Source organism: Mesocricetus auratus, unplaced genomic scaffold, assembly GCF_017639785.1.
Source record: "Mesocricetus auratus isolate SY011 unplaced genomic scaffold, BCM_Maur_2.0 Super-Scaffold_100028, whole genome shotgun sequence".
NCBI classification, from domain to species: Eukaryota; Metazoa; Chordata; class Mammalia; order Rodentia; family Cricetidae; genus Mesocricetus; species Mesocricetus auratus.
The window spans coordinates 20,980,073-21,005,745 of record NW_024429209.1 but is presented as its reverse complement, the minus strand read 5'-3'; the positions used below and the strand labels follow the sequence as shown (position 1 = coordinate 21,005,745).

The 25,673-nt window shown below is 49.9% G+C and overlaps 1 protein-coding gene across 1 annotated transcript in view; it reads right to left on the bottom strand.

Moving 5' to 3' along the window:
- Nucleotides 1–25,673, bottom strand: part of Znf831 (zinc finger protein 831) — a 112,469-nt gene that overhangs the window by 46,529 nt on the left and 40,267 nt on the right. The window contains exons 2-4 of the mRNA XM_040732896.1: nucleotides 15,374–19,023; nucleotides 13,456–13,597; nucleotides 2,084–2,220 (exon numbers count right to left, since the gene is read on the bottom strand). Of these exons, the coding sequence (XP_040588830.1) occupies nucleotides 2,084–2,220; nucleotides 13,456–13,597; nucleotides 15,374–18,986 (3,892 nt within the window). The 5' untranslated portion in view covers nucleotides 18,987–19,023. The remainder of the gene's footprint in view (nucleotides 1–2,083; nucleotides 2,221–13,455; nucleotides 13,598–15,373; nucleotides 19,024–25,673) is intronic.

Genomic DNA, 25,673 nt, shown 5'->3' with positions numbered 1-25,673 from the left:
AACCGTGAGGAGACCGGAAGCACCAAGCTTGTGCTAGCATTACACATGGAAGCAGTACAAGCTTCCTGTATCCAATGGGCACAATCAAGGATGATACACCCTTAGCTGGACCACCCCATATGGCAGCTCCTACACTCTTCTCCACATTCCTCCATGTGCCCAATACCCAGCCAGGAAGCCTCACCCACTTTCCAGGAAAATTCCCTGGTCTCCAAAGGGAACCCCCTACTAAGACTCATGAGAGTGGCTTCATATCCATCCTGTCAGCGAGAGTTCACTCTGCACACTGGCACACATGTATGCGTATTGACAACCAATTATCTTCAGCTCCTTTGGATGCTGCAAAGCAAGGCTACATCCAGAAGTCACTGTGGTATCATACTGAGCATTTGGGCCTATAGACTAGAGCTTATGTATCTTAGCTTTACAGTCAAAAGCCTCCATGGGGACGTGACCAGGCCGCTGATGCCATTCCCACTGTGGTCAAAGATGGCTGAGGAGCCAGTTGGCTTATCTATCCTGTTGCTAAGAGCAGGGCTTCTCTTTGCCTCTCCCATCTGCACAGCGCAGAGCCCAGGGCTATCACTAGGCTGGTGTAAGCTCCCAACACAGCTGGATTCATCATTCCAAAGTTGTGGGGAGACAGCTGGAGCCTGACAGTAGGGGCCATGGCTCCTACATGGGGGGGTCACATAAATGTGGGACTCCTCTGACTACAGCTCCTCAGCTTCCACAGCTCTAAGATCTGGGTTCCCAACAATAGGATGCAAGTTAAAGAATCTCTCAAAGAATGGGAAGAGAAATGCCCTGAGAGTCTAGAAAGCACAGATGCCATCAATACTGTCATACAAAGGCCCACCGAGAAAGCACAGTCACACAGTATCCCGTGGTCCTCATCTGGAAGACTTTTTTCTCTTGCTCTGTACACAGACAAACCCGCATGTAGCTCTGAGATTTCCTCCACAGAAGGTATCGCCCAGCACAGTAGCCAATTTCACTGAGTAAGGAACAAAGGGATGTAGACAATGACGATGATGATGGAGGTGAGCTCCATGGGCAACGGAGAAAGAACCAGTTGAATTCCTTCATCCTTCCGCAGCCCAGCCATCCCCTTCCCCTTGGGATTGTTTAACAAAAACAACATTTTGCTATTTGCAGCTGGTAATCCAGTAGGAGCAGTGAGTAGCTACACTGGACTGATTCTGAGCCACAAAACAACAGGCCTCATCTTCCTCTCTACATGGAGAGAAGACTTGGGGGGCAGGGCAAAGGGGGGGTGGAGCAAGAGCCATTCTCCTGTAGGGGGTGCTGCGGCTACACAGAGACGGAGGAGTAAATGCCCCACATCATGGGTCCTAAGGTCAAAGCCCAGCGTCAGCCCTTGAACCGACCAGTCAACAAGCAGACACAAAGACGTGGTCATTGAGACGCTGCTAGCCAGACGGGCCCCACAGCCTCTCACAGGTGACTTCGTTCTTTCCAGTCAAGCCTCTGCAAGCAAGACTAAGGCTGGAATCATTACTGTTGGGTGGAAGGGAGGAGACACGGTGGCCGGGGAAGTTCTCTGACTTGTCCTAGCTGCTCAGGCATGGGAGCTTGAAACATCTCTTCCAGGAAGCAGCCTCTGTGAGCTCCTCTCACAGAACCATCATACCTGCCCAGGGGCTCTGGCACCAACCACAGCCCCTACTGCCCCCTCCCCCAGAGCCTTACAGTGATGGAATTATTGTGCAAAGAACTGAGATCTCTTCCTGTCTACGGAGAGGGGAGGTGGAAGTACCAGGACTATTAGTGAACACATTCCCAGACCCCAAGGGAACCCATCCCTTACACGGCCCTGTTGTCTCCAGGCCCAAGGATGTTTTTCCACTTCCCAGACTGTCATCTTGAAGTCTTACCCTATGCCGTTTCCACAGACCGGGGCTGATTGTCTCTCGGATAAAAACCTCCTCATGTCCCTTCATACATGTGACCCCTCTGGATCTGGCCTGACACCTGCCCATTTACTACTGTCCTGACATAAATGCCAGGGCCTGGTGCCTTTGCTCTCCTTGCCTGCATTCGCTGCCAGGGAAAGTGTTACCTGTCACTTCGGATGAAGATTTCCTGAGGGTCCCTCGTGACTCCATGCCCTCAATCCGGTGTGGGAGACAGCTTCTTCTTGGCAACCAAGGTGGCTTGCACAGTCGTTTGGCTCTCTGCCAGAAGCTTCCTTCATGTCTGTGGGGCAGAGCACATGTATCAGGTTAAAAAAAAAAAAAGCATGTGCCAGGGAAGCCAGGGAGACCCTGAGGATGGCTGGGAAAGTTGGGGCTGGATTTGAAGTAGCTGATCAGTTCTGAGCAACTCCTCACCCACTCCCCACTCATCTTCTCTCCTCACCCCCCTCTCCCAACTCACCTTCTAACCCCAGGATGTGAGCATAACCCGCAAGGCTGCGTAGGGACTAAGTGAGATGGGGTTGATATTTTGTTTTGAAACAAGCTCCCATGGAGTCCAGCCTAGTGTTGACCCTTCCTACGTAACTTGGGATGCACTTCTAATCCTCCCGCCTCAGCCTTCTGAATGCTGGGATGACAGGTGAGCACCACCATGCCTAGTTTATGCGACGTCAAGACTGGAACCCAGGACTCATGCATTGTGAGGACGGCACTGTACCCAGGGAGGCACATTCCCCAGCCTGAGACCGTGATTAGGTGTTACTCACATTGCTTAGGAAGAGTTTAGGAAAGTGATGCTGCAGGTGGATATTGATGTTAGATTTGGGTCCTTCACTACCTGCTAAACAGATCGCTGGACAGAACTTTTCGCAAAGATGAAAATGTTTTATAATTGTCATGGATCCGCATGACGCCTGCTGCCTTCCTGGGGTTACTGAGTGTGTAAACTACCATCATGTTAAGAGCCACCACAGGCAGTGTTGGTAGCCTGAATCTTGGGGTGTGCACAGATTTCCCATCATCTGATCTAGCGGTCCCTAAAACAAAATGTCACTCACAGCCCAGAGGCAAGACAGCGCAAGGATGGAGAAAGAGAAAAACCTGGGAGTTTGGTTGTCATGGGGATTTTGTACTCTTGACCTTTGTCATGCAAGCAATGGATCTAGCAAGTACTCTGCTAGTGAACTTGTACCTTTTTCCCTTAGGATGCAGGCTCATGATGTTCTGCTGACAAGCACGTACAGCCCTAAGTGGCCCAGCCATCTGGTCTACCACCCATGCTTTGCAGGTAAGTAAACTGAGATGAAGGCTCACCGCCACGCGCCTTCAACTGGTCTGAAAGCCCTTAGTGCTGTTTGCAGGAGCCTCCTCCCTGTATGGGTTTCAGTTTCCAAGCACTTGACTCCCATGGAGCTTCACAGACCTTCCGGAGAGGAGGCAACATGCTTAGCCACTCTCCTGCCTGGTTCCTTTGAGCTTCTGCCAAGACCAGACCTACTCAGAGGGGCTGGCTGCAGAATTTTAGATAAGGGCTGAAGAATGCAGCGTCCCCTCAGATGCTGCCCCAACAGTAAGAAAGTGGCTTTTGGTTCATCTTTCCAGGTGTCTACATTTGAAAAAAAAAAACTTGCCTTCCCTGACTGGATCAGGAGTTCTCACCTCTAGGGGATGGGGTGAGGGGGGTATGTGGAACAGGAACTGTCACCCCCAGGGATGGGGTGGGGGAACCTGGCTCCTCCCCTGAAGCCTCTTTCCCATTTATCAAGACCACAAATTCCCTAAAGAGCCATCAGGCGAGGGAGGACAGGCTGCTATTTCACTCATCATAACCCCCACCCCAGCCCACTGGAGCTCCTGCAGAGTGATTTCAAAGCACACAGAAAAAGGAAGGAAGGAAAGGGGGACTTGCGGGGAACACGCTGCCAGTAAGTGTGCAGGGTCACCTTTGCCCCAAGACCATGGATGGCTGACTGCTGCTGGCTTGCAGGCATCACAATAAATAGCACACGACCTGAACCTTGGGGACCTGTTCAATCAAAGTTGCTATGGGGTCTGTCAGGAGAGATCCTGGTCCCCGAGTCAGTCTTACCGAAGTGGGGTCTGGATCCTGTCATTCCTCAGGAGAGCCCACAAGGACTCTAGTGCTGTTGTGGGCTGGGGCTGTTCCTGTCTCTCTTCGTTCCTCTCAGAGGAGCCTGTGTAGACCCTCCCGCAAGCAGCTGTACTCAGAAGCTAGTCTGGTTGGGCAGTTCTTCATCTCCTGTCACGTAGGGACTCCCAAGGCATGCCAGGGGCTACACACCTCTGCCCCTGCTATTGGTGTGGGGACACGCAAAGCCTCTGTGTCAGCAGGGACTCCACTGCTTACACACATGCCTGGGAAACTTCCCCCCTCACCTCCACACCCTTTGGGGGGCTGGGTGGTGTGGGTTGAGGTGACTGGGTCACACTCACCTCCAAGTGGGACAGTCTGTATGGTACAATTCCCACTCTCGAGGTCCTCGGGGCCCAGGCTGAGGCCAGACTCATCACAACATACCTCCATTCCCCCATTGCCCTGCCCTCATCTGCCTCTTCACAGCCTTCCTGTCCTCCTAGGAGGCTACCCTCCTCAGCCACTTACCTTCACATCCTCACCGCAAGCCCCTCGTTCTAAAGTGTCCCACTCAGGGGCTGGGTGTGAGTGCCCTCCGTCTCGAAATGCTAACTTTGGTTTGAAGGACTTCAGAGTACTCATGTGACCGATACTAAGTATGTGTGAACTCAGTACGTGATGTTGGGCCTGTCCCTTCTCGTTTTCTGTTTCCTCAAGGCCAAGTTTAAGATCAACTCAGTTTTCCAAGTCCACGTCTAATTTACGACGCTGAGCTGATCCATTTCCCCACTTACGCTTTTCGAAAGAAGCCCCTCAGGACTCAGATTTTGAACTGGACTCTTAGGCTCCGCACAAGTTTCTTCTCTACCCTTTGGGTTCTCTTGGTGTGTTCCATGATACCTTTGTTCCTTAGTCTTATGCAAACCAGTCATGGTGAGCATTCCTCGCCCACGTCAGTCCAGCAGCAATTCCTGAAGACTGCTAGGGTAAGGTCTTGATCTCAGGGGCTTTGGTTTGGCCTGGAGGCCCTGGGCTCACTCAGGAAAGGAGAGGGCTGAGGTTGACACTGGTTGAAATGGATCAACCCCTGGTTGCTCTAATCATCGCTGCGTGCTTAGACAGCTGAGGAGGACTGGCAGGTGGGTTGTACAGGCTAGCCTCACCTGTGCTCACCCAGGCAAAGACCCTGCTCCATCCTGCCAAGCGTGCCTCCCAGATCCTCTCACAGTCCCAAGGACATATCGAAGCAAAGAGTAAAAGCTGAGAGTTGTCTGTGACCACAATCAAAGATCTGGTCCTGTGGGTGACCCGTCACAGGGTCTCAGACACATGTGCGGCAGAGGCCATGTGAGCTCAGGACGACCATCTACCTGCCTATATGTCTACACCTCACAGACTCTTCTATCTGAATACATTGCATCGTGACCAAAGAACAGCCCTAACTAGGAACAGGAAGACTTTGATGATGAACAGAACCCTGTCTTCAGTGCCTGGGGTGAACCCCACTCCTTCAGTGGTGAGTGTGCCTCTTAGGACTACCCTTCTTCCACACAGCCTCCCTCATCTCCCCTCACTTGGGGCTATCCAGGTTGCGTTTGCCGGAAGCTGCCTCAGCCAAGGCTTTGAGCGCCTCACGCTTGTACACAGCCACGAATTAATCAATAAAACCTAATTCCACGGTCCAGTGCCTGCTGTGGGCCTGGCACAGATGGATTCTGAGAACTTTGCGACTCTCTGGGCCTCGAGTTAATATAGGAGCAATTAGGCATGCAAGCATGAAGTGTTTTCGTGTCTGCATTAAGTTGGACCCCGTGTTTTTTACTCCCTATCCTTTAACATGTGTAGTTTCATTAATGAAACAGCCATTTTCATTACAGTGTCAGGGAAGAGAGAGAGAGAGACAAAGAGAGAAACAAAGAGAGAGACAGAGAGAGAGAGAGAGAGATTATACATAATGGAAACTCTGATATAAACTTCAAGTACTGAACAGGAAACTAAAAATAGCAAACAGATAAGGGACCCTTGATTTATATACATGTCTGAGGTTTTTATGTAAATTCTACATAATGTTCTAGATTTTTCCAATAAAATAAAAATCTCTATATGTGAAATATGCATGAGAAATATATAAGCATATACACGCTTTTAATAATATAGTCATACCTAAAACAAATGAAAATCACATTTGATTCATGCTCCCTGGTTGTGTAAGTCACAAGACTCAAACCAAATCCTCCCATACATATGAATTCATATATTTATGTATATTAGAAAAAGTATCATGCCAGTGGGAGATTGAAAGTTGGGGAAGATTCTTTGACAAGACCGATAATGGGTTGTTGCAGAAGGAAAGGAAGCCTTGTGGATATGTCAAAATGTGCAGCTTCTCACACACACCAGTTCTCAGGAGCTCACACAGGAAGATCAAAAGTCTGAGACTGGCCTGGCCAAATCATCAAAATCACAGTTTAAAAATAGTAAGAATAAAAACAATTTTTTTTTGGTTTTTTGAGACAGGATTTTTCTGTGTAACACCATGGCTGTCCTGGAACTCTCTTTGTAGATGAGGCTGGCCTAAAGCTCATAGAGATTCACACGCCTTTCTCTGCCTTCTGGGTGCTGGGATTAAAGGTGTATACCACTATACCATCAAAATGTTAAGGCCCAGCAAATTAAATGAGAACCCAGACCTACCAGTTTAATCCATCACAGCCCTTCTTATGCTGAAAATACTATTAAGTTGTACTTTCTTTTTTAATGATTTATTGTTTATTTAATGTACATTAGTGTTTTACCTGTGAGTATGTCTGTATAAGGGTGTCGGATCCCCTGGAACTGGGGTCACAGACAGTTGTGAGCTGTTATGTGGGTGCTGGGAATTGAACCTGGGTATTCATAGTCTGAGGGGAAGGTACAAAACACTTAAAATCCACAAGAAAGAAAACCTGGACGGATAAGCTTGCTTTCATCTTGATGATTTTGCCAGACCAGTTGAATTCTGGATGTATTCCCTTGCTCAGGTGGAACAGGACTTCCGTGGAAGTTAGCAGAGGCAAATCAAGCATTCTCCCTTTCACCCGGAGAATGGTGCTTTCAACTCAAGTCTCAAACCCAAGAAATTCAGATGCTGTAAGCCAGAGCCAATATGTACAACAGAAGCAAATGTGGAGACTTCAAACAATGGGATCATCGAGAACAAACTGAGGCAAATTCTAATGTATGGTTTAAAAAGAAAGATCGAGGGACTGGGGAGATGGCTGAGTTAGAAAGGTATTTACCATGCCAGATCTTTAGCACCAGTGCAAAAAGTCTGGCACGGTGGGTGGTGGGAGTTCCTGGCACGGCGGGTGATGGGAGTCTGCAGTCCCCGTGCTGGGCACGTGGAGACAGAAGGTGCCTGGAATGTGCTGGCCAGGCAGCCAAGCTGAATTCATGAGCTCTAGGTTCAGTGAGAGACCCCAGCTCAAAAGATGAGGTAGAAAGATTCTGAGGAAGATGTTGGGTATCAACCTCTGGCCTCTACATGCACACGCACATGCATGCATGCATGCACGTATGCACACACGTATGTATATGCACACATGCACATATATGCACACACGCACGTATATGCACACATGCACGTACATATGCACACACGCACATATATGCGCGCACACACACACATACATGCATGTACATGCACACACGTAGTTGAAAATAAGAATAAGAGTGAGAGAACAAAGCAGATTTTTACCAAGCATCTCTGAAAATGAATTTAACTTCTTGGAGATAAAACATAATATCCATAAACAACAACATTTAAAAAATCAATAGGCCTGCCCTGCAAGATGGCTCAGCAGATAAAGCTGTTTGTCCCAAAGCCTGACGACCTGAGTTCCATCCTCAGCCACACAGGGGAAGGGGAGGACCCACCCTGAACATTATGCTCTGACCTCAACAGACACAGAACAAGCAAACAAATCAATGTAATAAAATGTTTTTAAAAATCAGACCAATAAAAACAGGATGTCAATGAAGAAGAGGCCACATGGGAGGCTGCAGACTCCTGGTCAAGATGAGAGACCATTGATTAGGTTTATATGTCAGATAAAACCCTGGACAAATGTATGGGCTGATGGGCATTGTGTGAGGAAACCATTGCTCCCTACAGCGGAGTCCCAGGAGGTTCTCTCTCAATGCTTCCTTCCACTTACCAGGGAGACGTTTTCCAGGCTGGACAGTGTTGGTTGGAAAAATTACCCTTTCTCCACTGACTTCCCTTGAAAACCTCATCAAAAGTCCCTCCACCTTCTCGTCCCTCCAAGCAGTCTTTGTCTATTGTAATAGAAGCACCACAGTGTCTCACGCTGGTGATACTTGATGGGAACAGCTTCTCAAAAGTCTCACCAGTATGGCTGCCTAAACACGAGCTGACGTGGGTGGGGAGAGCCAGGAGGCCTCAGCCCTACCCAAAGAACACAGGCAACTAAGGGACGCTGAGAGATGGAGATGCAGCCTTCTCCGGAGGAGAGCACAGCATTTGGATTTCCCGTAGCAAACGGTGAACCCTGAAAAGGTTCATGCAAGTAGCATTGTGCAGACTGAGCTGGTTGTATTTATGTGTGTTTGTGTGTGTGTGTGCGTGTGTGTAATATATATGTATGTATTTAGGTGTGTGTACATGTGGGTGTATAGTATTATGCATTTAGGGGTATGTGTAGTATGTATGCATGAATGTATGTATGCATATAACAACAATTTAAAAAGAGGCACTAAATTTGAAAAAGAGCAAGAAAGGCTAGATAGGAATTGTTCAGAGGGAAGAAAGGAAAGGGTAAAATGATATAATTTCAAAAAAATCATTTCTAAAGAACTAAAAGTAAACAAAGACAAGCCATACACTGGAAGAAAGTTCTTGGAAAGTACCCACTTGGTGAAGGATGTGCGTGATCAGAATGTATAGAGAATTCTCAAAACTCAGCCTGAGAGTGTGAGCAATGTGTTTCCAAGGGGCAATAGACACGGATGGAGAGTTCGCAGAGCTGTCAGATGGGAAAGGAACACATGAGGGAATGGGTACCAGGGCCAAGTCCAAGTCCAACCATAGCACACTGTTATGACACACCTACTAAAAAGATAGGTGACAACTGACAAAAAAACAGAGCCTGGCAGATGAGGGCAAGACCGCAGAAACTGGTCGCTTTCATACAAGTGCTACTGGGCAGCTTCGGAAGTCAGTTGCCCGACTTCTTAAAAATCCCTAGTCTAGCCACTCATCTCTTGGAGGCTTTATTCCAGAGACTTGAAAGCACGTGTACGTACGAAGCCTTGACCATTTACAGTCACCTTCTTCATGACAGCCTCAATTGAAACAAACCACACATCTGTCCCCGGGGAGCGTGTAAGAGGAGGATGACATAGTCACCCTGCGGTACACTACTCAGAAACCAAGAAGAAATAGCTCCCTGATGCACACAGCATAGATGTGGTGGTTAGTTTTAGCTGGTAACTGAACACAACCTAAAATAAACTGGGAAGTGGCTCCCCACGAGGGGTTTCCTAGCTCAGGTTGGCCTGATGTGTCCTTGAGGGCTTGTTTTGATTATGTTAGCTGATGTGGGAAAGCCCAGCCCGCCATGGGCAGCATCTGTTCCTAGTCAGGAGATCCTGAACTATACAAGAGTAGAGAAATCAAGCTAGGCGCAAGCAAGCAGTCGAGCAAACATGCGTGTGTGAGCATGCAAGCATGAATGCATTTCTCCCTGCTCTTGACCGTGGGTGCCTTGGGACAGATGCTTCAAGTTGCCACAACCCTGCTGTGAGATGCCGTAATCTGGAACGGTGAGCTGAAGTAAACTCTTCCTCCCCTAAGCTGATTTTTGCCATGTTTTTATTATAGCAAGTGAATGCATAACCCCCAGAACAGTCAAGTGACTGAGAAAACCAAACTTCGGAGAAGAGCAACGGGCACACGGAGGGCGTGAGTTTGCTTCCCTACTGTCTAGAACAGGCAAACAAGTATTCAATGGCAGAAAGTGCATTCGAGGTTCACTGGGAATTGGAGGGGCAGAGTGGACGGAAGAGAGGAATTACAAAGAGATGGTGGAAACTTTGGGGGTGATTATCTCTCTATGATCTTAGTTCTACTATTGGTGTCATAAGTATAGATGTCAAGATTACTTAAATTATATGTCCCAAAGATGTGCAATTTGTTCAGACTCAGCTACATTTCAATAAAGAGTTAACAAAGTAGTTATTTAAAGAATTAGGAAAATTAGCAAATTTTTAATGATACCACTGAACATACCACCCACCTGTGGCACACAAACAGACAAAAGTTATTCAAGGTAGAAGACACAATGTGGTACTCACTGTAAGCCCACAATCAGGAGTCTGAGGCACCAGGGCAGTTCAGCCTGGGCTACACCCTGAGATCCTGTTTCCAACAAAACAACAACAAAACAAACAAGCAAACAAAACCCGGAGCGATGGCTCAGTTGGCAAAGTGCTTGCTGCACAAGCTTGAGGACTGGAGCCATGCAGATACCTGAGCTGTGTTTCCAGAACCCACCCACCAAAACAAACAAACAAACAGGCATGGTAGCAGGACTTGTAAACCCAGCTCTGGAGAAGTAGACACAAGCAGATTCCTGGGCAAGGTGCACGTGTGTACGTACACACACACACACACACACACACACACACAAAAGCGGAAGAAAAAGTCTAATATAGTTTACTTTCATGTTGTCAGAAAAAAAGGAGAAGGCAGGATGGAATCCAAGCTTGAGAAACGATGGCTGAGAATGTTCTAGGAAGATCCTCAAAGCCCAGAGGGTTCCTGATGGGATCCACAGAAAGCAGTGTCTAACTTCAAGCATCACAGTAAAATGGAGGAACACAAATACTAAAAGAGGAGTGTTTTAGCGGTGGCAGGAGACAAAGCTATTTCATGAACAAGGCTCAGCTAGCAATGCACTTCTCAACCAAAAATAGAAGCTAAAGATGGTGGACCGATGCCTTGAGAAAGAGTGTTTACCTAGAACCCAGTGGCCAGAAGAAATGTTCCCCACCACCTGAATGAAATGCAGCTGATGACAACCAGGGCAGGCTTCATCTCTGCTATAATTCCGAAAAGGGCGTTTTGGGCAGAAGAAAAAAACAACAGAAGGATGGTCCAAAATGAATCAAGGGATGAAAAAAGTAGTATGGGTCAACTCCATAGGACAAGATAAATAAATGGGTTTTAAAAACTAAATGCTAAGGCTGGAGAGATAGCTCAGCCATTAAAGGCTAGGCTCATAACCGAAAATATAAAAACTAAATGCTAGACAGAATGCATACACAACTTTTAACAGGTAAAGAATCTATACTATCCATCCAATGACAGACAGAAGCAGAGGCAGACACCCACAGCTAAACACTGAACTGAACTCCTGGAAGCCAGTGACAGGGAGGGAGGAGTGATGAGCAAAGGGGCCAAGACTGGACTGGTGAATCCCAGAGAAAAAGCCGACCTGAACAAGGGGGATATCTTAGACCCCAGCTTGATGGCTGAGAGGCCAGCATGGGACTGATCCAGACCCCTTGAATGTGGGTATTAGTGAGGAGACTCAGGCAATCTATGGGGACTTTGGGTAGCAGATCAATATTTATCCCTGGCACACAAATGGACTTTGGGGACCCATCCCACAATGAGGGATGCTTTCTCAATTTGGACACTTTGGGGCAGGGCCTGAGCCCTCCCCAGAACTAAATGACAGACTCTAGAGATCCCCCATGGAGGGCCTTACCCTCCTTGGGGAATGGAGAGGGGATTGGGTGGTGGGCTGGGGGGGCTGGGGGCCAGGAGTGGGTGTGGAGGGGAGGGAGAGGGAGCTGGGACTAACATGGGAAGCAAGCTTGTTTCTGATTTAAATATATAATAAAAAGTGTAAAAAAAAAGAATCTATACTATATAGACTCTCACAGGATCCTATAAATTATATTCATCATTTAAAAGATTAAAAAAACAACAAATATTAAAGAAGGGTCAGCCTCATTCACAGAATGTAATGCCTCATGGCAAATGCCAGGAAAAATACGTAGGTAAATAGGTAGGGTGGTAGAGACAGAGAGAGAGAGAGAGAGAGAGAGAGAGAGAGAGAGAGAGGAGAGAGTGAGAGAGAGAGAGAATGAGGATAGATGATAGAAAAATGATTGATAGTTACATGAATGAATGGATGGGTAGATGAGGTAATTGACTGGCGATGGGTGGATGGAAGGATGGATGGATGGATGAGATAGATGGCTGATATATACATGGATAGATAGATAGATAGATAGATAGATAGATAGATAGATAGATAGACAGACAGATAGATAGATGAGTTACTGCTCCTTGCCATGCCTGCCTGCTTGCTGTCATGCTCCCCATCAAGATGGTCACTGACCCTAACTATCTAGAGCCATGGGCCCCAAATTAAGTACTTTCTTTTATAAGATGCTTTGGTCATGATGATTCTTCAAGCAATTAAAAATTAAGGCAAAGTCCTTGCTCAGAACTTCCTTGTTCCCCTTTGCCCCAACTCCACATGTTCACCTTTACGGCACTTATAGAGAAGTTTCCTGATAGAGATATCCTATCTTGACTTCCACAAGGTCAGCTATTAGGATCATCAAATTCAAGTGTTTGTGGTGGTAGGCATATAACACAGCTGAGAAACAGAGATGAAAATCCAATGCTGGAGAGAGGTGGGAACTTCGACACTCACAAAGCATAGTTCTCACCCTACCAGGGTGGCTACTACTCTTCTCTGGCCACCTGTGGCTACTCAAGAAGGCAAGTCCCATGTCCTCAGAACTTCTGATAACTTGAGAGGAGTTGGAGATACAGTGTGAAATCTGATTTCTATGATGTGGCTGCAAATTTTAGACAGGCCCCTTGCTTGATGAACTTGTCCCAAGAGCTGTTGTTGAGCTTTTAAGGCCTCCTGAAAGGTGTCCCTGATCTTGTCTAGAAGACAGTCCCTCTGAATGTTCAGAGGATTATCCCCAACTCTTGTGATTGTTGAGAGATTCTCTTTGCATCTCTGGATTTTTAGGTTTTTTTCCTCAAAAGGCACATTTGCTTACAAATATTAAAAAATATATTAAAAGCAATAATCAACACACATTTTCTCAGGACTAAAATTAGATGGATGTATTTTCTACCTGGTTGTGTCAAATATTTACTGTGTTCCCTTTCTTAGAAAGACACCAGTAAACAGTTACATGGTCAGTAGGATCATGCTGGGTGGGCTATGGGCAACAGAGGCAGATCTGTAGATCTGTAGATCTGTAGAACTCCAGATCAATGGCCTAGGAGCCCCCCTCTGGGGGTGAGCTGCCATTTAAATGCCAGCACCTGGGTTCCTGGTACTGGGCCAGCATGGAAGGAGAAGAGAAGGCCACATATCTTACCTCTTGGAATGAAGCCTCAGTTTCTTCTGCTTGCTGTTCTCATGAGATATCTTCACCCTCCTGTGGCACAGTCCTTTCTTCCCCTGTGGACAGGACACCTGGTCCTGGGCTCTCATCCCTGAGACTGTTGGGTGGGGAAGCTGAAAATAACAGGCATGTTGTCATCATGTCACTCAAAGCCCTTGTGTTGGGGGACACCATGATGGGTTGGGTTCTCTTTCTAGAGACAGGATGCCTATCTATGGAAATTAAGGCACCAAAACATTGTGTCTGAGCCTGTGAGTTTTTTTTTTAACCAGGCAACTAGTTGTATGCCACAGGGAACCTTCCAGAACCATGCTTAGACTGTACCACCAGTGGAAATGCCAGACCTTGGATGTAAGTGGAGAGTTGCCTAGTGCCATAGCTCATATCTCCCACCTTAGGAATCCCCACAATTTGGAGGGAGGAGATTTAAACCAGACCTTAGATCCCCAGCCCCAGCCCCCGGGGATTGCTTGCATGTCTCAGATGCCACCCTTGTCTTTGTTCCAATTAGGACTGAGGCCTCAATGCTCCCTTCAGCTCCCCAACCCAAGCTGTCTCCTAACAGGATAAGTCTTCAAAGCTTTCAAGATGGGGCCATAAACTCCTCCTTGAGAGTTTGTCACATTGTCCTTATCATTGCTCCTAAGGACATTAGAGGCAGGCCTGAGTCTGGTCACTGTGATCAGAGTGGAACAATTTCTCCAGCACACTTGGGATAATGAGCTTCTCCATTTAAGGAATTTTACTTATTTCTTTCCATTTTTTGTTCTGCTTTGGTTTTCCGTCTGTAGTTTATCTGTCAGCATGGGTTTCTACTTTCTGGAGAAACAGCTCTCAGTAGTTGAGAGCACTTGCTGCTCTTGCAAAGGACCCAAATTTGAGTTGCAGCATCAACATTAAGTGACTCACAAATTGCCTGCAACTCAAGCTCCCAAGGAGCTGATGACCTCTGCATTACCTACCCGATACACATAATTAAAAATAAAATATTTTTAAAGTATAGTTTGATTCTTAGATGACCTAGAGAACTGCAGGGCAGTGTAGTTTTTTGTTTTGTTTGTTTTTTGTTTTTTTGGCCTTTTACCAGGAATAAAACAAAGTTTCATGTCTAACCACACACATCTTACCTAGACGCTCTAGCGAAATATTTCTTTGTATGTATATGTGTGTGGTGAATATATGCCTCTGTGTCTGAGTGTGTATGTGTGTATGCGTGCGTGTGTGTGTGCGTGTGCGTGCGTGTGTGTGTGTGTGTGTGTGTGTGTGTGTGTGTGTGTGTGTGTGTGTGCATGTCTGAGAAGGCCAGAGAGCAGTCTTGGGCATCCTCTCGGAAACCATTCAGCTTGTGTTTTGTTTTGGGTCTCACTGGCCTGGTACTCACTGCTGAGGCTAATCTAAGCCAGCCTCAGTGATCTCCCTGTCTCCACCCCCCCAGTGCTAGGATCAGAAAGGACCTGACATCACACTTGGCTTTTTAAATGTGGGTCCTTATGTCCTCAGACTTGTAAGAGCAAGCACTTCAACTCCTCCATGACCCAGACCCTAGCACAATAGTTCTTTACCATTTTATTCTCATGAATTTGTTCAGTTTTGTTCCTATCTAAGGTCTTTGCTTCTTCCCACCCATGTGTGGCAGCCCTAGTCTCCTTTGGAAATAGAAAACATCATAACAGTGGTAATATCCATAGAGATAGATCCCCTAGTTCTCTCTCCCCCCCCCACTTACCTCCTGTACCCCCCTCCCCTTCCCACCTCGCTCCCATGCTCCCCAAGTCCCCAGGCTTAGCTGGTATTGCCTCAGATACCTGTGTAGTCCCTGCTGCTGTTGTTGCTGCTGCTGCTGCTGCTCCTCCTCCTCCTCCTCCTTCTCCTCCTCCTCCTCCTCCTTCTCCTCCTCCTTCTCCTCCTTCTCCTCCTCCTTGGCTTGTCCTGGACAGCAGCACTTTGTTACCCTTACCCTGGAGGCTTCTATCAGTTGAACATGAAGCCAAGCGCCCAGGGGCTGCCCTCTGCTGCTCTGCCGGCAGGGGCAGGCTTCGACTCAAGCAACACCATGTCAGCTGGGGCTCGGCCTTAAGGGAGGGGAAGGAGCTTGGGGCCTCACAGCTCCTGGGGGTCCCTAAGTGGTGTGACAAGGCCAGTTTCTGCTGGCCCGGGGATGAGCCCCGGGGCCGTGTGAAAGACGTGAGAAAATAATGTGCCTGGGAGGGAAAGCAGGCAGGCAGCCCTTCCTTGGTCACTGAAGCTGGACCCGCTAGGGCATTCTTAGGTGCCCCCGGCTCCCGAGGCGACGTCCAAGGGTTCAAGAGATTCCCATTCGTTCCAGCTCTTGCTGGCGGGCTGTCCACGCAGAGGCAACAGGTGGCACGGTTCTCACCCGCGACATCCCGGGCCATGTGAGTGTCACACGGGCGAGTGGGTGTAATGGAGGCTGTCTCCTGGGTGGTGCCGCCGGTGTCAGGGTCGGAAGAGTGCTCAGCTGTGGGGACGCTGCTGTCGGTCCTGTCTCCCTTCTCTCTTCCCCTCTGTGCCTCCTCTCTTCCATCCATTGGCTTAGACCAGCTAGAGTCCTCCTGGGAACCACCTGCGTCACCTGTACCTGAAGATGCTCCAGGTGGCGGGAGCATTTCCAGTTCTGATCCAGCAAGAAGGGCCTGTTCTCCAGGCAGTGCACTTGTACACGGAGCATCTGGGCCTTTCCCAGGCCCTGGAGCAACACGGGGTGAGGCGTTCTCTCCCTGAGGTAGCCTGAGGAGGTACTTGGGAGCAAAGGAGCCATCTGACACAGCAGCAGGGACACAAGGATCTCGGGGCTGGACGGGCAGCAGGGAGTGGAGCCCAGGAGGAGTCCTAGGTACAGAAGGCAGTGTGGGATCCTTGTCCCCTACCCTGGGCCACTTCGGGGCAGAAACAGCTGAGGAGGCCTCCGAGGACTCCAGGGCCATGGTCACATGCTGGATGCTCTTACTGGAGCTGCCGAGAACTTCCTCAGAGCCACTGTCCTGTTTCTGGGGTGGCAGGGAATCAGCCCGCAGAGAGCCACCTGAGGTCTCAGCTTCTAGAGGCCCTGGCTGCTCCTGACAGTCCAACCTTTCCACCTTCAGTCTCTTTCTCTCCGAGGGTAACTTGTCTTCGGCGAGCTGGGGGCCCACAGACCTACCACTGGGCTGTCTGAGGAGGGCTTCGTCCCCAGGGCAGGTTTCTTTCATAATCTCACAACTAGGGTCTGGCAAAGCCATCTCAGGAAGTCCTAAGTCTTTTCCTGGGAGGGGCACGGGTTCTGGAGGCAGCCGGCATCCCAGGTCCGATTTCCCACATGGCGGGAGCAGAGGGCTCTTGCTGCTTAGACAGAGGACATCTGTGCTGCCCAGGGTAGGAGATGACTTGGCTCTGGCCACTGCCTTCAGTTGCTTAGGAAAAGTGGTCTCCGATGACTCCTGCAGGGACGGCCGGCTTGTCCATGACCCTAGCCTAGCCCCTGCTGTAGCGTCCCCAAGGACAGGGATCTTACTGTCTTGAGACAGGCCTGCACCCTCAGTCCCTGCTTCCTGGGGAGGCAGGTCCAGTTCCAGCCCCCGACTCTGCTTCACCTCCTTGTGTTTCTGTCCTCCCTGCGGCTGATTGGTCTTCATTTTCTGGTATATCCTCTTGAAGGTCTCGTTCCCATACACCTGCCATTTCTCCTGGGAGAACATCTTTGGCCTCTTCTGGCTATACCTCTTACTGGCTCTGCCCTTACACGCCGCCCCACCCTTTGCCACGGCTCTCTCCCCATCTAGGACCTCGGCAGTAGATGACGGGTCTCCGGTGGGAGTGCACGGCAGGTCCTCCACAGCAGCCTGTCTCACCAGGGCCCGAGGGTGACCACTGGGGATGCTTGCTAAAGTCAGTCCTGGGCGGTCTCCCAGCCGGGCTGGGGTGAGCCTGGGACTCAGGGCCTTCTGCATGCTGGGAAGGGCGTCCTGTGGGTCCCGTGGCGACTCGGGCCACAGCTTAGAGCCCTCAATGAAAGGCAGCGAGTTGCTTCTGGTGACAGGGACACACTCCACGGTGGTGGAGAGCTGCGTGGGGACGGAGTGGAAGAAGAGGGGCCTGGTCTTCTCCAGGGGTGTGAAGGTGGAGTGAGCTGGGCTGAGGGCAGCCCTCCTGCGGCTGGGCTCCAGCGCCCTGATGTCAAAGTGGAAGGAGTCCTTGTAGGTGTACGGCATGGGCAGGTCGATGCTGCCCTGCTTGGACAGCACAGTCTTGCGGGGTCGCACGTGGTCCAGCTGTGGGTCGTCGACCACTGCCTGGTTGTGGGAGATAAGCTGGGCGATGCGTTCCTCCAGTTTCTTCTTCTCTAGCTCCAGGCTGGCCCCTGGTGCTCCGTGCTCTGCCCCGTCGCCGCCGCCCGCAGATCCGCAGCCGGGACCTCCCTCCCCCTCGGACTCGGCACTGTGCTCCGACAGACTGTGCAAAGGGCTGGAGGCGACGGGAGGCTGCTCCACGCTGTCCGAGCGGGACAGGTAGCCCGAGTCTGTGCTCTCGCACTTTCTCAGCTGACCCTCCAAGGCCTTGGAGTCCCACAGCCTCTCTGAGCACGTCTCCTGCTGTCTCTGCAGGGAGGATGGCTTCGGTTCCGGCAGCTTCCGCCTAGGCTGCGGGCTGGCTAGTGGAAACTCAGGAGACACCATCTGGGTCTGGTCCACAGGGGCCTCCCTGTGGGAAATCGTGGCCCCTAGAGAGGGAATGACTTCTGCCATCTTTTCCCGGTTCCTAGAGGCAAGGGTTGGGTGGGGACCTGGGGAAAGGGAGCTCTCTGGTGCTCCTGCATCTCCCCGGCTATCTGCCACTGAGGCAGTCTCTCCTGGCCGGTCTCCCTCCTCCAGAAGGCTGCTCCCACTCCCCTCAGACTCCAAGGACAGCCGGGAGTTGTTGAGATGTGTCTGTGTCCGCCTGTGTTTATATAGGTTGCTCTGGGTCTTGAAGGCGATGCCGCAGGTGGCGCATGGGAAGGGTCTCTCACCCGTGTGGGACCGGATGTGTTTCTCCAGCACGCTGGGCTTCAAGCAGTCCCGGCCACAGTGCGGGCAGAGGTGCTTACCAGCATTCTTCACCCTGCCTGTGCTGACCAGCGTGGACCCCACACCCGGGGAGAGGACAGGTAGTGTGCCTACGATGTTCACAGTCAGGGCGGGGGTGGCTGGCTTGCCCATCTGGGTGGGATTGGGTCCTTCAGGCGGCAGCAAGGGGCTGAGGATGAAGGGTACGCTGGCGCCTTCCAGGCTTCCTGTCACCAGGGGCGCGCGTGGCTGGAGGCCCCCAGGGGGTACCGTGTGGTACAGAGGGACAGGCAAGGCCTTCAGGAAAACGGTTTGGGGCAGGCCCTGCTCTGGTGGCAGGATGACGGGACCCAGGGTCAGGCGAGATGAGGCCTGACCACCTGGGCCCCCAGGAACACCAGGGGCAGGAGCTGGCTGGTCCCTGGCAGATGAGGCAGGGTGGGTAGGTTCTGACGCCTCCATTCCTCATCCTCTGTGTGACCCCAGGGTTTATGTCAACCTGTGAATGAGAACCACACTTTACCATGGGTGTCTTTCTTCTCCCTGTCAGAAGGAGCATAGTTCCCCCAGTGAGCCTCAACAACCCTTGTCCCTATGTTAAGAAATGGTGTGGTGTTGCCACACTGTAGTCCTAGCTACTCAAAAGACTGAGGCAGGAGGATTACAAGGTCTAGCCCCCATCTCAGAATAAAACATACAAAAGGACTCTCCGCTGAATCCCCAGTCTCAATCTCTCTCTCTCTCTCTTTCTCTGTGTGTGTGTGTGTCTCTCACACACACACACACCTACACCCCTACACACACACACATACACATACCACACATATACATAACACACACACCCCTACACACAAATACACATATACACATACCACACACACACACCCCTGCACACATACAAACACACACATACACATACCACAGACACACCTACAAGCATACATGCAAGCACACACACACACACACACACACACACACACATACATACACACACGCAGAAGTCACACACAGTTATCCAGGAGGATGACCATAGAAATCAGAACTGACCTTGGTGGGGGGCTTCCTAAATCAGGAAACTAAAATGCAGGACTGTAAGACAAACTTGAATTTCAGAGAAATTATACATCATTCTTTTCAACCCATGAAGTTCTACCCAAATAGTGCATGATGAATTCTCGTAGTATAGCTTCTCCCCAAACCCAATGGGTCATGTGTATGTTAAAACATTATGATCTTATCGAGTTCAAATGTCATAGGAAACACTGCATTTGGTCTCACGACACTGTAAGGAGCTCCCTTAGAACCTCGAGATGATGTTTAGGTCTCTACTCAAAGCCCCGTCACAGACTGTTGGGGGAAGTCCTGTGCATTTGTCAATAAAGTACTGTTGAGCCTATAGGGAACCAAGATAGGAGGGACTAGGAGTCCAGGAGGATTCTGGGAAGGAGAAAGACAAGGAGTCGAGATGTAACCGCCATTGGGGTAGGAAGCCTGGAACTATTCTCCGGTAAGAGACATACTTAGATTAACAATTATGGGGTAATTACTTAAGTCAGAGCTAGCCAGTTAGAAACAAGCAAGGCCAACAGCTTCATAATTAATATAGCCTCCTGTGTGTTTATTTGGGGACTACATCGAGGCAGAGCCCAGGCGACTGGCGGGTGATAAACCAAAGCAGCTAGCAAAGAAAAAGCTTCTCTTAACAACAGACAGGTACCAGTAGGCCAGGAGGAGGAGATACACTGATACCAGATCACATTCTGCTCTTCAAATCATGAAGGGAGCATCAGATACTGGAGGGAAATGCTAGGGAGGCTGGTGACACCCACCCCCGCCCAAGCTTCTGTGAGCACTGTACCACCCTCCTGAGAGTCCCCAGGGAAACTCCGAACCAGTCTTCTGAAAGCCGTGTACGCCCTGGGCAGTTGTAATGCTGGCATGGCAAGGCCAACCTGAGTGAGCACTGGCTTGAGAAAGCTGATGCCAGATTTTCCAGGGAGTTCGCAAGCCAGCCAGTAAACAAAGCCTTACTTAAAGTCTAATAGTGCCAGGTGTGTGCTACATGCCTGTGAGCCCAGCATCTGGGGGCTGAAGCGGGAGGATCATGAGTTCTGGGCCAGCCTGAGCTAAGTAGCAAAGTCCTGTTTCTAAAAGTGGAGAAAAAAAAGGAAATCATACAAGTATGCTATGAGATAAACTATGCTGAAAGACAAGATACTACAACTACATATATTTTTTTAAGAAAAATCCGTCTGTGTGTGTGTGTGTGTGTGTGTATCATGTGTGTGGGGGCAGAGATGTCAGAGAACAACTTTGGGGAATCAGTTCTGCCCTTCTGCCTTCAGGGACTGAACTGACGCTGGACTTTCACAGAGAAGCCCCCTTTACCTGTTAAGTCTTACAACTTGGGGCCTGACAGCTAGATCTGCATGCTAGATATATAGTCAAAGCTAGCCTCTGCTTCCTGCCCTGGCCAAAGAGTAATTCAAAAGCAGATCGCAGACATGCGCGAAAGATCAAAAGATGGAAGACCCTGAGAGGGAGAGGACCCGGAGTGACACCCGGACTTGACTTTGCATTTGGCAGTGGCTCCCAGACTCGAGGCCGAAAGCACGGGCAGCCAAAGGGGGAAGCAGGGAAAGACGCAGACTCGCTAGGACATCTGTGTTTCGAGACACTGTTGAGGAAGTGGGAAGATGCGCAATGGGGGACAGGGAGGAACATCCAGCATATCAGGGAGGCAGGAACAAGGTGAGGCTTGGACTGAGGGGACTCGGTTAGGGAAGTGTCTGCCATGCCAGCATGGGGGCCTGAGTGTGGATCCCCAGACCTGTGTGAAAGCCGGGACAGCTGTGCCTGCGTGCAGTCCCAGCGCGCGGAAGGCGGAGACAGGCAGATCCCTGGAGCTCCACGCGCAGCCTTTCTAGCCAAATGGCCGAGCTCCAGATTCAGTGAGAGGCTCTGTTGCAAATAATGGGGATGAGGGTCCAGTAACACCACTCAGCAGGTGAAGGTGCCCGCCACACACGCTTGATGACCTAAATTCAGCCCCCGGAACCCACGTAAAGATGGAAAGGAAGAACTGGCTCCGCACGGTTATCGTTGCCTGCCCTCTGCACGTGCTGTGGCGCAGGCGCACAAACCTCCATCGTACACACGCTCGCACAGCAATACATCGTAGCAATAACAATAATAAGTGAACAAACAAACAAGACCTCAAAATAATAAGAAGAAAGTGGTAAGAGGTTGAGGAAGATGCCCAGGGTTGACCTCTGACCTTCACACGCATGCACACATGTGATCACGGGCATGTACACATGCATACATGCACAGGATTTTATAACTCAATGACAAAAGTCCAAACGACTCCTTTTTAAAATGAGCAGGACTTACAAGCTAGCTTCGCAGGTAAGGGCCCTTGCTGCCAAGGTTGATGACCTGAATTTCATTCCTGGGACCCACATGTGGAGGGAAAGCGTTGACTACCACAAACAGTCCTCTGGCATCCACACATGTACCATGTCACACTTACATGCCCTCACATACACAAATAAATTAAATGAACAAAGGCATTGGAGAGGAATGCCAAGACTGAAGCTGGTCTAAGCTATCTAGGAAGACCTTGACTCAAAACAAGTTTTGAAGGGAAAAAACAAAAAAGCAACAACATCGGAATGACTTCCCATTCACTAGCATGGGATGACTTACCAGTCACCAGAATGGGCTGACTGACTTCCCTCTCACCAGCATGGGATGACTTCCTTATTCACTAGCACAGCACAGTAAGGATAATAAATTAAAAATAGCAAATCTTAGCAAGGGCTTGGAGTTTGAGAAATCCTCACACACCACTGGCGGGAGTAACCCGTGTGGCCTCCGCGGAACACAGTTTGGCAGTTATGTGGCTGTTTCCTCTGAATTCGAACCCTCTCTCCTGCAGGGAGGAAGTAGGCTCCTTGTATTCAAGGCTGGTGAAGTCACTAGGGCTCACTCTAAAGTTATACACACAGTAAGTAACATTTTGCCGGGAGAGGGCACTCTTGGGTGGAGCTGCCTGCAAGTTGTGTGTGAGCTCCCGTGGGGCACTTTCCCTACTCATCACCCACACTGGGGGGGGGGGCTTCCAGTGGTGTGGCTGCCTTTGAGACGCTATGCTACTGTAACCTCGTCGTTTCATCAAGTTTTGCTTCATTTTGTTCTGCTTCGTTTGAGATAAGGTCTTCAGTCTGTCTTTGAATAAATAGCAATCCCCCTGCCTTAGCTTAATGATTGCTGGGATTACAGGCATGTGCCACCATGCCCAACTTAACTCATTTTCTTTCTTGTTTCCTTCCTTTGTTAATGTTGAGTTAAGGTCTTGCTGTGTAATCCAGGCTGGCTTGGAACTCACCATCCCTCCCTGTCTCAGCCCTCTGGATATTGGGATTACAGGTGTATGCCACCAGGACTGACAGATGAAATAATTTACGTGAAAACACAGAGTGCTGTCTGTGCCTGCCACGGATAAGAGCTCAACTCATTTGTGACTTCAAAAACATACTATCATATTGTGAACTATTACCCAGTGTTTTTCCCTATCCCCAACTCTCCCTCCATTCACTCAGCACGACAGTCCTCATTCATTGCTGGGCTGTGTCTCTAGTGTGGCTCCTAAGGACAGCCGATTCCTTGAAACACTCGAGAGGAACAGGAAGGCTGTGGTGGAGGAGGCTTCAGGCTGTACGTCACCCAATAGGTCCCACCATGGCCAACCAAGGTGGACTCCACGGGGATACCCGCCAAGGGTTGGACTCACTGCCTCAGACTGCCTTGAGCAATGCTGTCACCTGGCACGTGACAGTACCACAGCAGGCTCTGGTGTCCCTCCTGCCTAGAGGGCAAGGCTGCCCAGGCTGTTTCTGAAATGGTGTCTGAGGGTTGACGCGTGGGGTGGTGGGGAGGGTACTGTTGAAGCAGAATCAGAGTCAGGACGGAGTCAAGACATCCTAGTTCTGAGCCCTCCTCCTAAGGCAGGAAGTGTAATGAGCGGAGCCTGAGCTGCTAACACTTCTCTGATAGTCCCAGTGGGCGGGAGGGGAGGAAATGGAAGGGAGGGGAACCAGAAGGGAGTGGGGACCGCTGCTTCCCACCTCAGCCCGCCTCATGGGGAATTGAGGGAGAGGTAAGTGGGACCCCATACCAGGCAGAGGAGCAAGTGTCCTCACGGAGGGGAACACAGCCCACAGAGTGTTCCTGTTGGGGACTGACGTCCTCCTACAGAGGGACACAGCTCTGTAGGAGGGAGCAGGAAAGATGCCCTGAAGGGGGGATCTCAGCAGGTACCCGGGAAGCTGAAGCCCAGTGACAGGTGGCTTCCAGCAAACGCAAGCCCATTACCAGGGAGAACAAAATCACAGCCAGAACCGACTGTCGTGGGTAGGAGGCTCAGCTCTTGGAAACACTGCAGACCCACCGCCACCCTTCCGGCTTGGCTCTCCCAAGCCTGATCTGGAATTATAGCTGATCCTGGTTGGGGCCAAGCAACTAATACATACCCTCCTCTTGGGAGACCCTCGCTCTTGTCCCAGGCAAACTTTGACAAGAGCTGATTTTAAAGGAGGGGCCAGTGGTGCTGCCCCTGTTGGACTGATAGTGAAATTAAGGGGATGGGATGGGAAGGAAGAGCAGATCCCGACTCCCCTGTCACCCCAGCTGGCCCAATGGCAAGTGTTCACTCTGTTGTCATCTCGAGGTGGGGGGCCGCACCGAAAACAGGACCCCCCCATCCCTGTCCTTCCAGTCATGTGCTGCTGCCCACCGACGGTTATGTTCTCCAGTACAGACATACGGATGTATGGAGGAGAGAGGTGGAGGGAAGCAATGATGATTCTCAAAGCTTCCAGTAGCAAAAAGAAACCCTCAGTGGGCCGGGCTCGAGACAAAACATGAAACCCCATGTGGGCTCGAAAACTCCACACTCAAGGTGAGAAGCAAGAGAGGCAGGGGAGAAACCCATGGGGTTGCTAAGCATTGGAAGGACCAGATGCCGAGGTGGTGGCTTCTGAGACAATGCTACCTAATCTCAGTCCATCACATGCCACAGTTGTCTGCTTGCCCACCAGGGCAGAGCTCCAGGCTTTGGCCTCTCTCCCTCTGCATAAATCCCCTTTTCCAGCTGAAACCCTCCTTTTAAGAAGGAATGGCACACACAAGAGCGTGATGTGACCCTTTCATGTTACAGAGAGCCTCTACCGTGACTTTCAGAAACAAAAGCTCATTGTTCCACAATGGGTTGGAAACTTGATGTTCACACAGAAACTGGCACCCAGATGATTAATATCGGTTACTCATCACTGTGAGAACAGGGGAGAGCCTGAGATGTCCTTCAGTGTGCAAAAGAACAAACAGACATCGGCACAGCCAGACAATTGAGTATTATTCTGAAAAGACATGAGCCATCACACTACACAGAGACACAGGGGACCGTCGGTGGGTGCTGATAAGTGAAAGAAGCTATGCTCAAAAGGCTGCTTCCGGCGTGGTGGCTGCAGCAGCAGGCACTCTAGAACAAACAGAACTGTGGGACAATAAGGTCTGTGAGTGCCATAGTTGGAGGGGAGGAAGGAATGAACAGGGGGTCCAAAGGATATTTGCAGCAGTGAAAGCATCTGCGTGATACTGTTAAGAGACACCAGGCAGACCTGAGTATGGATCCCCAGAAGCAACCTGAAAATGAGGCATGCCAGAGTCCACCTGTGATCCCAACACTAGGACTGGACATAGAGACAGAGGATCCGTGGAGCTCACTGGACAGGCTGTCACTAAATCAGTGAGCCATATGTTTGGTGAGAGACCTTGCCTCAAAATATAAGGTGGGCAAGAAATACAGCTGACATCAACCTCTGGACTCCACATGCACACGGACACATGCACATACGCAAAGCAATGAAGAATGCCACATGCACACAGACACATGTACATACACAAAGCCATGAAGAATAACACATGCACAAGGACACATGTACACACACTAACAAATCATTCGACAGAGCTCATGTGGAGGATTTTTTTTAATTAGGAGAAAGTAAATGAAAGGGGGGAGGGGAGTAGAGGATGAGACCAGCCTCTGGAGACAGGAGTAGCAGAAAAGAGAGGAGAAAGGAGGGAGGG